Here is a 12,299-nt window from a genome sequence, read left to right on the forward strand (position 1 = left end):
CTATCATCGTTAAAATATCTGCTGATAACTGTCAGGCATTAAACGAATACATCGATAAGCGCGTCGAGTTTTGGACGTCACAAGTCTTCGACAAAAGACATCAACCGTAGGATGTCTGCGATATTCTAAATTCATCTTTGAGTTCTTTTTGATGGAAATCGATCTCTTTTCTCTGCTGCTTGATGTTTTTGTTCTTAATCAAACACGAATATCTAAACAGTTCAAAGAAATGCAGAGAAACGTAATGCAAACAAATCTATACGCACACAACCAAAGGCACACACGGCCATTTAACCAATATTAGCTTTGTTGGCAACCATCTGGTACCACACTCGCTTGAAATCTCAACGGATTCGTTTTCCAAAGAAATTCTGATACCGTCTCTCTCTCTCTCTCTCAATCCCTATCCCTTCTGCTCTTCTGTTATCTGGTGGTTTCACTTTATTATGGCTACAAGCCAGTTCACTTTGGGGAATTCTGTAAAATGCTTACGTAATTGCAGTATTTCTTTTTTCTAAAAAAAAAAAAACTGTGACACAGACAACATTATTTTCCGGAAGAAGCACATAATGAACGTCTTTAGGGTAATGTCATAGCGACATAATTTTATCTTAATTCGTTTATACTTAGCATATTCGTCGAAATGTTTTTTTCTAAGTAAACTCGTGGCAGAAGTTAGTTTTTAGTAAATACAACAATTAGGATTAATTAAGAATCTTCTAAATTGTATTAATAAATGTTGTTTAATATTTATTAAAATACGTAAGAAAATTAAAGCGCATTTGTCCCATACAAATATCCAAACGTGCTAGATACGAGGCGATGTTTGTAACGCTAACTTTTTTTTTTTTTGAGAAACCCCTCAAACATTTGACTGTATTGTATACAACAGAGTGCAGTTCCATTGTTAATACCACTCCCCTGGCCTGAAGAACCATAAAAAGATGAATAACCAATAAACATAATCCATCTTTGACTCACTACGGACTCAACAGCATTATCCCTTCATTCATCACACATTTTTATATAGCAAATTTATCTTGAATATAAAAATCTTTGGAGTGCCTATAGTCAAAGCAACTCTCTTCTTAAATATATTACGTAAATTGTTTACAATGAAGTTGAAAAATATTTTTAGTCAGGAATATATTCCTGGTTGGACTGGCATTAACATCTTGAAAGTATATAGGCCAGAAAATGGATTCAATCATCCAAAAATTTTAATCCCAAAGATCCACATACGCACTACGGATTGTAGTGAAGTGCTTTCTTGGTTCGATACCATACTCGTCCATATTTACAAATGTAGGACAAAGCGTTGATAGATAAGGAAAAAAAATTCTCTCATTTTTCGGGGGAAGGTGCGTGTAAAAAAAAAAAAAAAAAATCTCTTATAGATGGGAGTCTACAATAGTCATATTGGTTTCATGAAGTTCCCAGTTTTATGAGCGAGTTGATTGGAATAACTAACCTTTACTAAAAAGGGAAAAGCATACAAATAAAACATTACGCGTATATTTAATATTTCTTTTCATAAGCCATTCTATTTTTAGTTGAGTTGACGTTTGGAGTGGTACCTGTACATGGGCAGTAATTAAATGCGGAGGAGGTAGTTCTGAGAGTGCACCCACACGTACCGGGCGTCCTTTATATACGGGGGTGACACGAAAATTTCCAGGAGTCTTTAAATGCGGAAATTGCCGACTCACATCATTGGATCACAAAGGCTTTATTCACTGCTTGAGCGTTATCCATGTCGCTGATGACCCTGCTAACTTGCGTTTAAAGTATGCAACGGGAGTATTCGCGGTCTGTTAGAAAGCATTCGAATCACATGACTTGGGAAGGAAATACCAGAATCACTGGACCGCTTACAAGTGAAAGATGTGTAGACAGCATTGTGACCTCTACCGTTAGTTCAATCTATTAAAGTCCCTTGAGACGATACACGCTCATTGGTTGGAAGTTGACTTCCTTGAGAATAAGAGCAGAAAAAAAAACTTGGTAATTGGACAGTAGACTGGGCGACTGTTACTGAGTAGTGGAAAACTGTAAGTCATTAGTCATCAAAATTGGCTCAATGAATCTTTGACAGCTATTTAAAAAACGGATAATTTGGACATAGTCGAGAAAAGATTCTCCATTGCTATATAATAAGCTAGTAACTTTAATAAGGTACTTATTTTCTCAATTTAAAGGAGTTTTTTTTTTAAGAAAAATATCTTAACAAATGGAAAAATTGTCAAGGACACCAAGTTTTTATATACTTAACAGTTGATGAAAGTTGCACGAAACCTGATATCAAAATTGGAGATGTTAATGTCAGTTCTTTGCTTTATACGAACGATGTTATACTTCTAAATAAATCTGCTACAAGTCTGCAAGATTCCCTGAATAAATTGAATAACTATTGTAATAGATATGGTATGAAGGTCAACGGTAACAAGACAAAGGACAATGAAAATAGGCAAAGCATTGAAAATATCAACTCCATTGTGAATGGAAAACCTACAGAACAAGTAAAACATTTCAGCTACTTAGACACGATTTTTAGTGAAGATGGTAAATTAAATATGGAAACAGATAACAGAATCAACAAAGCTGATACAAGACAGTGTTAAACAATTTTAACGTATGGATCTGAGAGCTGGGTCAAAAGTAAAACACTTGACCAAAGACTAGAGACCGCAGATATGAGTCCTGAGAAAGAAGCGTGAACAGATGGCATCAGTGGCAATATCATATTAAAAACAAGGATATTAGGAAAGAACTTGATATTGTCAGCATCCAGGAATGCATTAGCAGAGCTCATCTCAGGTGGTATGGGAGAGAAAAGATTAGCAAAACAAGTGTTCTTTGCCAGGTTGGCAGGGAAAAGACCCAGAGGAAGATAAAGATGTAAATGGGTTGATACACTAAAAAGTGCCTTAGAAGACAGAAATATAAGATCTGATAATGTTGGAGGTAACAGATTGATTTGGAGGAAAATTGTAGATAGGAAGTTAGTAATGGTGTAAATTTTTCATGTAGTACTATCATATCCTGTACACTTGGGAGTACATGGCAGGAATTTGATTATGATGATAGTAACGCTCCAATTTATTGTTTACATTCTGCGTAATTTGATGTTTCCCATGCAACGAAGTGACACAAGAAGCAAGCAAAATTTGCCCAATCACAGGTCCCGAAATTCTAAAAATGGAAAGAAGTTTTGAATACAGACATTTCTTTGTTACCTGGGATGTTTTGATAAGCGTAAACATCGTTGAAAACCATGAAGAAATTCCACCTGCAACTTTGCTTACTTAGGAAATACTTTATTGGCACGCTACCAATAAGAACAATTCCATGCACAGCTTGAAAAGTGCTGCTTCCACACCTTCCATGATGGGAGAGGGTAGAGGTAGGGGGGAAGGGCCCGTAGAAAGTAATTTTAAAACGCGAGGTAATGTGAGCGAGTGAAAGTGAATTGAAAGACCGCTTTTTTTTTCCCCTCAACTCCCTCTATAAATTAACCCAGTCACGTGATTCAAGTTCGCAGCTTTACGCATAGTAACGATCCCAAAGACGCAGACACTCGTAAGCAGCTGATGACAGACGCACCGCATCTTGAACGCAAGCCGAGAGAGAAATGAAATATTCAAGAGTTGTCCTCAACTGCTACGGACAAATTGAATTTCCCAGAAACCGCATCCCGCTTGTCAGAGTTGTTCAGAAGGGATTTGGAAACCCTTAGCACAAAGGACACGTGACCGAGGGGTAGGGGAGGGGGTCACATTAACTACCATTCTTGGGAACTCTTGCAGGAGACGAACGATGTGCATTTACACATCGGGAAGGTTCACGATGGGCTGCCTCTTTGGCTCCTTGAGGTGTGCTTGGAGGTCACTGTAGGTTAACCTTGAGTACAGTGGAATGATTGACTTCGTCTCCAGAATCGCGAACGGGTTTGCAAAGTAGTTTATGTAGCATGACAACAGGAAGTTAAATTACCTGTTTTCGGTAAACCGGAATAGAAATATTAAGAAACAGAAACGAGACTTCATCGAATGATTCTATTGAGAGAATGCTCCAGATATCATCTTCCTCAGTATGTCAACGAGTTGCAGATTGTCTCACGTGAAGTTTGCAATTCCACATCACCCATTCTTACCAATATATAAAGTTGTATGAAATAAATTTTTTTATTTGGTAAAAGTTTTTCCACTTGGTTATACTATAAATTAAAGATACTAAGAAATTAAATTCTGGTTTAATCCAAGTGTAAGCAAACAAAGTTCGCGCCTGAAGTATCTTCAGGACTACCGACCCTTTCCTTAATGCATAGTATTATACATGTCTGCAAGGAGATGTGCTTTGCATTATGGGATACTAAGGCAAGTGATGCGAAGTCAATACCACCTTTACCACGAGTTGCCCCAGTCCTGAAGATACTTCTGGCTCAAACTTTGCTTGCTTACACTTGGATAAAGGATTTAACCAATTATAATTTCTTGGTATCTTTGATTTAAATTTTTTTATAAGTTATGTGATTTTACGAATTGCATAAATATTTTTATCATCAAATTCCTCGTATGTACCCACAGTGTTCAAGATACTATGACAGTATACCACACGATCGATTGAGTTTTACATTATCTCATTTGTCAACACTCCAGTGTTGCCAGATCTTATATTTGTCTTCTAAGACACTTTTGACTGCATCAATCCACCTATATTTTGGTCTTCCTCGGTCTTGCCATCTTGGAACCAAACACCCGCTCTGCTTACCTTTCATCGTCCATTCTGTTTAATTGACTATACCACCTCAGTTGAGTTGTCACCCTTTCTTGAATGCTCACAATATCAAGTTCTTTCCTGATATGTTCATTTTTAATGATTCTGCCATTGATGTCATCTGTTCACTCGAATTTTCTCAGTACTGGCATTTATGGTCTAGTTTTTGAGCAGCCTCAGATGAATGTTTTAAAGATCGTAGTTGTCGCAAAGTGAAAATCTGATCCTGACAACCCCTATTTGATCTGACCCATGTTCTCTAAATTTCTCTTCTCAAGTATGCTTATGTGGAATACTTAGTAGAGAAATTCCTCTGTGATTCTCACATTGCTTTCTTTATCTTTTTATGGATGGGAACTATGAGAGAAATATCCAATCATTGGATATTTCTCTCATAGTTAACTAACTTTTTCTACCTCAAGGATTGGTATCTACTGCTGATTACCGTCTTGAATATTTCCCACCACAGTTCCATTATTGTTTATCTCATTTCAATGATCTTTCAAGACAATTACTCCTAACATGAAGAATATATTTACCTTCAGTTTTCGTGTGTCCTTTGTCATTTGACTCCTTTTACTGTACCCTTTCTTTCAGAACATTTGCCACCTTCCTGATATGTTTTCTATATTCTTATTGAAATCTTCCCATAGCTTTTGCTTAGCTACTTTTACACATAACTTAGTTATCTTACGTTTTTCTCTGTATTCTCTTAGAGTTCCTACTTGACTTACTCTCCAGAAAGTGTCGATCCAGTACTGCTTCTCGCAGACAGCTTGACCGCGTTTCCCTTGTCCAATGAAGCGATGTTTTCGTCATTTGCTCAGCAGTGTTATAAATAAAATCCACGATTGATTTCCCAAGAAGTATAATAGAAATGAATTTTTACCGAACTGTTCAAACTGAAAGGAGGATTTTCGGATCTCATTTTTACTAGCGAGTTAATTGACCACGGCATTTATTGCCAGAGTATTACAATGTATTAGTCCTCTTGATATGGGGGGAGGAACATTTCAGACAATGAATTGGAGGCCGTTGCACAAGCCACCGCTCTCGAAAACTAACCGGAAAAGAGGCTGGCAGGAACATAAAAGGTGGATTAATGCGGATTGGACGAAGGTTATGCGAGTAGATGAATTGTATTTCATGCCTTCCTGCCTAAAAGGAAACTCGCACGAAACAATGGACTTTGTTGGATGTACAGGCTGCTGGTTAGGAAATAATGATTTCGGAGAATATTATGATGGGTACTTCTTTGTAGATCTGGGGACGTTTTATTTTGTTTCTTGCTCGCGCACACACGTGATGAACTATCTTTATATATACACTGTATAACATTTCTATCTTATTCAATTATATTTATTAGCAATAATAATTTAGGCACTTTTATTCGAGTTTATCTGAAAATGTCTTCATTGGCATACCGGAACTGCAGCACCCCCAATTTTTCTCGAGACATAATTATATTAATTAATTTATTTATATTTGCTTGTAATATTTAATTTTATCATCAACAATCCTATATAATTCTCTTAGTATAAAAAAATAATAAAAATTCGTCTTGTAGCACTTAGGAGGGCGCTAGCAGTCTAGTGTCATATTGTCACGCGCCGGAACATATGCACGTCATAGATGCGAGTTATTAGCGTAATGCGGCACTGTCCGCCCAGTTCCACTGTTGTTTATATGCAGTTTGCGTCAGTAATAGTGTTTGTAGTGTTTATCAGGTTTATTCCCTCTCTTTAAATATTTGGACATTACAATTTAAAGACATAACATTTGTTATAGTAATTTTGAATTATACCAAACGGTATAATTTTATCGATAATAGACAATATTTTTTCATGTTTAATTTTTACCATAATTTTGATATTTTATCCAAACACGTATACACTGTACTTACAGTGTGTATGTATATTTCGAAAGTTGCAGCACCGCCACTGTTGGTGTGTGTGTGTGTGTGTGTGTGTGTGTGTGTGTATATAATGAACTACTTCTACCTAAATGAGTTACAAAAGCAACTGATTATTCCGATTTGAGTTACCGAGTGGATTCTCTTTTTCCATTTTCACACTATGCTGCTTCTTCCATTTTTTATTTATCCTCAGGAAACTAATTTTCTGTTCTTCAATACTCGCTTCATTTTTTTCCCCCGGTCTCTTTCTCTTCTACTAAGAGATTTTTGGCAATGGTCCAGAAGACTTATATTTATGAAAATTCCTCCGAAGAATTTTCTTTCTGTTATAAACATTTCATTGCGACCTCTCATTAAAGGCATGATGGCCATCCTATTGCCGCGTCTGAAATAGCTGTGGGATGAAGGATTATAATTGCGAAGTTTTGCATTTTTTTTTTTTTTTTTTTTTTTTTTTTGCCCCTTCTCTTCATTTTTTATTTTTCTTGAGCGGATGTTCAGCAGTAAAAGGAGATTGATAAAAAGTGTGCACGTTATTGATGAAGTCCCCATTTGCAGACTCTTTACTACCTTTTTCTGATAATGTCTATTAAGACTTCGCTAAGGAAGAAAAGTAAGAGATTTTTCTTATTCGGTTGTTGGTTCATCTTTCCCCATTTGCCGTACAGAGAACGCAATCGAGACTCAGCAGCATAAACATGAATACAATAATGTTATCGCAACCGTACGACAGATGTTTTTTGCAAATTCATTAAAAAAAAGTCAGCCAGTTGTATTTATATAAGATTCATGATTGCAATACAACATAGAATAATAATAATAAATATATTTAGTGACTACTCATCTATTCCCTGTTGGAAGTTTGTCAGTTCCATTCTGTGTAGCTTGTCCGATGCCGGACAAGCTACACAGAATAATATATTCAAAAGAAGAGCGTGAGCTTTTCAAGTGTTGATGAGTTAGGCTGTCTCATAAATGTCCCATACTTTGGAACGGTTTTTCTTATTGCATGAGTCTAAGGAGTCCAAAGACTCATTGAGGGATGGCACTTACTCTACAACGAACCGTAACCACCATCATCTATACCAAAGCCATCTACCGTCCACCACCACTAGTTTTTTTTTTTTTTTTTTAAAGACAATCATAAACATGTCGGGATTCGAACCCGCAGCCTTTTGGCTGTGGAGCGGATACGCTAACCACCCAAACCAACCTTTAGAACACTCAATTAATGGACAAAATACGTATCGACGGTAATAGCCTCCATGGGCGTCCGCAGAAAATTTTCCAGGAAGGGGGGGGGGGAAAGCTCGGGGAATAATAATTACATCAATAATTTTTTATTTAATTATTTCATTTTTTTTTTTCCCACAAGTAGATCCAGGGGGAGGCAAGTGCCCCGTTTCCCTCCCTATGCGGATGCCTCGTCTTCAAACTTTTCACTATCTGTACCTTTTTATATAAATCGCGTTATGCGAGACTCAGATCAAGAAAAAGTAGGGTTAGGTTCCGAAATCGTTTTTTTTTTTTTTAAATTATATAAACAACAATGACATATCCAACAAAAAAATAATTTTATTTAATTCTGGTAAGTTACGAAAACAAATACATAGTATAAAATTTACAAATTGTACGTAAACTTCATTGCGCATGATGCATAAATATTTTAGGCAAAATAAAATAAAGTGTATATTTTAATCGTCATCACTCTCTTCAAAACTAATATTCCGTAGATGTTCTTTATTTACAAGTGGCCGGACGTCGTCATCACTTGTATAATTTTCATTGCATAACTAAGGCTGGTTTAGTTATCAAGAAGTCAGTAATTCGCTAATTTCGTTTTCAACCATATCGCAAAAGCCCTCCAAGTGACCATTACTATAAAAATAATTTTTTTACATAAAAAAGCATTACATATTAATTATGTATGTAACTCACCAGAAAGTAAAGCGCTCAGCTTGAGATGAACACACTTATTATTTTTAATGCGCTTTCTTGGCAGAAAACGAATAAAATTATCAACAATAAACACTTTATACGGTAAACAATTGCCGTACATGTGCTAAAGGGTATTTTTCCTAATATAAATTCGCTACATATTAACTACATGCGCGATACGGCAGTCAAATTTTAAGTCGTATCGCGATACGACTTAAAATTTGATTTTTAAGTCGCGCGGTGAAAAATATATGAAAAGATAAAGGGTTACTACAATTTGTAGACCGCGTTATACGAGGGTTACCTGTACATGAAATATTTTCATGTAGTATATTACTGTATGATTCGAATTCTTATTTTGTTTTTCTTCAGATTGCTTTCATGTAATATTTTATAATAACAGCTGTTTTAAGAATGTTTATATTTTTTCTAAAAAAGTTAGTGTTATCTGCAATTTAATATTAATTGCTTGCTAATTATAAACGTTTATAAAGAGAAAAAAATATTTAATTATGTTGTTGACCAGGTGCAATTCCTACAAGTTAGTATTATTTTTATGTGTTCTTTCAGAAACGTCCTATGAAAAGGCTTGCTCAGACCGCAGAGGCAGCGCCCCCACAACGCCTGTGCTTGGGCCCCGGAACATGGATACTTCAACACCTTCTCGCTTCGTAGTAAGTAGTTCAACTCCTGTTAATGATGTAATTGTAAAATATAGTTAAAATCGACCGATTTTTAAATTTAAAACATTTTATTGCATTGTCGCAGGAAATACATATTCCGTAGAATTTTCGTGCGATTCGTATCTCCTTTTCTTTGCGTTGTCTTTTCGGCTGTACTCTGATGATTGAGATAGGTCTACAGTTAACAAAGAGAGAGAAAAAAAAATAAAGAAAAAAAAACTGAACAAAAGCCTGTGATTCTGAGGCTCCCAAGATCAATAAAGGAATGTCGTTCTAGGCGCTCTATTTTTTTTTTTTTTTTTTTTTTTTTTTTTCGTCCATCTGTTTGCTGAATGGGTCATCGATCTCTTAAACAATACCTTTTTTTTTTTTTCACGTACTTTTTTCTAACCCAAACTTATATACTCATTTTTAATGTAGGTTGGTAGATACATGAAAATAGCACGTTTATTAACTTTTTTTTTTCGTCCCTATTCCAATAAACTAACTGACATAGTCTAAATAGACCACCAGTACTTCAAGAAGTTTAGATAGTTTCTTTTGCGTTTTACATTATACACAAATTTTTAAAAAATATCAAGATTTAGAGAATTAAAAAATATTTGAAGTTTGGATATCTTTTTATAGATGGCGCTCAAGCATTCATTTCCCCCCCCCCCCGTTTAGTAAACTGCTCGATAACTGTCAATTCCAGAATCAGTAATGACCTTCAGTGTTCCCTAACAAGATTATTTAGATGTCCTATAAAATCAGTGTGATAATAAAAATAAAAAATAAGGAAAAACTAACGTTAATTTTTTACTTATGCTATTTTGTCTTTGGATAATTAATATATGACAGTTTTATGCATGCATCATACTCGTTTTTTTAGGCTTGTTTAAATATCACCTTTTCTTCATTTAAAATAATCTTGCGGGGTAACTGAAGTGCAGAATTTGTACAAATATGTATCTCCCATCGTGCCATACACCTGCTCTGTTGACGAGAAACATACACTGACTGTCTCCATGGAAGCAGAAGCTGTTGTCATGGAAACCATTTAGTACTTGTAGATTTTCTGAACATTTTTACTATACGTCCTTCGCAAATGAAACATTATGTTAAACGATTATAATGTTGCATTTTTTTTATTTGAATTAAAATCGGAACATGGAGTTTCTTGCTGTGGTTTATGAGAAATGGTCAGAGACAGATCACTGTCTCTGACCGTAGTCGGAGACAGATCACCGACCACTGTTAGATTCAGGTTGTTTAGAATTGCATCCAAGGTAGCTTAGGTCATGTGCCAAGTGTTGCTATTTCACTGTGTTCTTAGGCCAGTTTGTCTCTTGGAAACACGAAACCCCCATCACTTATGAGAGTCTCTAACTTAGCCTTTCAATTCTCCTGTGCTATTTGCAGAATATCAAACGGGAGTTCCCGGAGAAACAACCCAACCACGTCCATATTAGCTACTGGAGTAACAAGAGATGAGTTAGTTTCAAAGTAGAAGGGTTTATCATCCAGGCAAGCGTACACGAATAATATAATTCAGAACGGAAAATAAGTTTCTTGGATGCTGAGGAATATACGAAGATGGTCTGAAAAGTTCTCGACCTATCAATGAAAAAAACGAATTTATAATTTCAAAATTATTTTTATTTTTCAACATAGTCTCCCTTAAGACTAATACATTTATTCCAGCGATGCTCCAGCGCCATTATCCAGTTCCTGTAGTGGGTTCTCAGTAAGATCTGCAAAATACCCCTCTCCAGCTGCAATCACCTCTTGATTCGAGGAAAAACGCTGATCACCGAGGAAGAGTTTTAGTTTTGTGAAGAGATAGAAGTCAGTTGGAGCCAAATCTGGGGAATTTTTCATAGTGCAAATCCCTTAATTTTCCCATTGCCAAAACACTTTTGTGGGCAGGCTCATCGTCCTGATGAAAGATTTTTTATCCTCTGCAAACCGGGTCTTTTCTCACGAATTTTCTCATACAGATGTGATTCACTTTAAAAAAAAAAAAGTTAACTCTATTTATCAAGACATTTTATTTTCTAGATGTAGATAGCGGTTTTATCGAAGGGAAGCACATACATTTATTTGAGAGACAAACTTGCATTGCGTTATTATAGTTGAGTACGTGGTCTAATGCAGAATAGTTTACGAATTCTCATTTCTTATTCTGAGACAAATTGGAGTGGCCTAAATTCCTCCCACTGTGAAGTTGAGAATATTATTACCAAAACAGCAGACCGTAAGAGAATCAGGTCACTCATTTGCAAGTAATGAAAGAATGATCACAGAATGGGAGTTGCTTCAAAAAAACCTTCAGCCAAACCCAGTGAAATGCTATTAAAATGTCAAGGGCAAAATCGGAATTTCTTCGAGCTTCTCCCTGCAAGTTGTGCAAAGGTGGGTGACGTAAACAAGACTCTCCATGGATCGATAATGAAGGAATCCATATTTGGGATCATTAATTAGGGAGGTTTCAAGGTACTTTAGAAGTTAGCTTTAATGGATTCTTATACCAAGAGCATGTAATGGATGACAAAGAATTGTTCTCTTGTAGGAATTTTTTCACTGTCGTATCTTTCACCTCTTTGTAAAGAGCTAGCATCCCTCAACATGCTCACAGATAGTGTAGTACATAAGCTTCTGGTGGCAAGAATAGCTTACCGAATACTAATCCAACTAACTGCTCCCAAAATTCAGAAAAATCAAAGGAATCATTGAGCAAGATGTGTTTGTTTGGTTATGATGGAATGCTCTTTAGTGTTCTATATGGCCTACAGACGAAAAAAATCTCACTCACTTTACTTTTATATCATATTTGGTAATTAGTCATTTACCGAAGAATAAATAGTCATGCAAATAGCAATAATTATTTTAAATTATTACTTTTAAAGACATTTAAAAGTTCTACAAAGTAATAGACTTTAAATTAACGATTTCATGTTTGTTTACTATCGCTACATACCGTTGATTATAAGATTTAATGACAACAT

At 35.7% G+C, this 12,299-nt stretch overlaps 1 protein-coding gene across 1 annotated transcript in view; it reads left to right on the forward strand.

Moving 5' to 3' along the window:
- The window catches only part of LOC150098509 (ras GTPase-activating protein nGAP-like), a 298,140-nt gene that overhangs the window by 167,505 nt on the left and 118,336 nt on the right, over positions 1 to 12,299 (forward strand). Inside the window, exon 4 of the mRNA XM_090405246.1 lies at positions 9,200 to 9,303. Coding sequence (XP_090261372.1) covers positions 9,200 to 9,303 — 104 coding nt within the window. The remainder of the gene's footprint in view (positions 1 to 9,199; positions 9,304 to 12,299) is intronic.

The sequence above is a fragment of the Typopeltis vanoorti genome, chromosome 15 (assembly GCF_054136105.1).
Source record: "Typopeltis vanoorti isolate ZY-2024b chromosome 15, IOZ_Tvanoo_1.0, whole genome shotgun sequence".
NCBI lineage: Eukaryota > Metazoa > Arthropoda > Arachnida > Uropygi > Thelyphonidae > Typopeltis > Typopeltis vanoorti.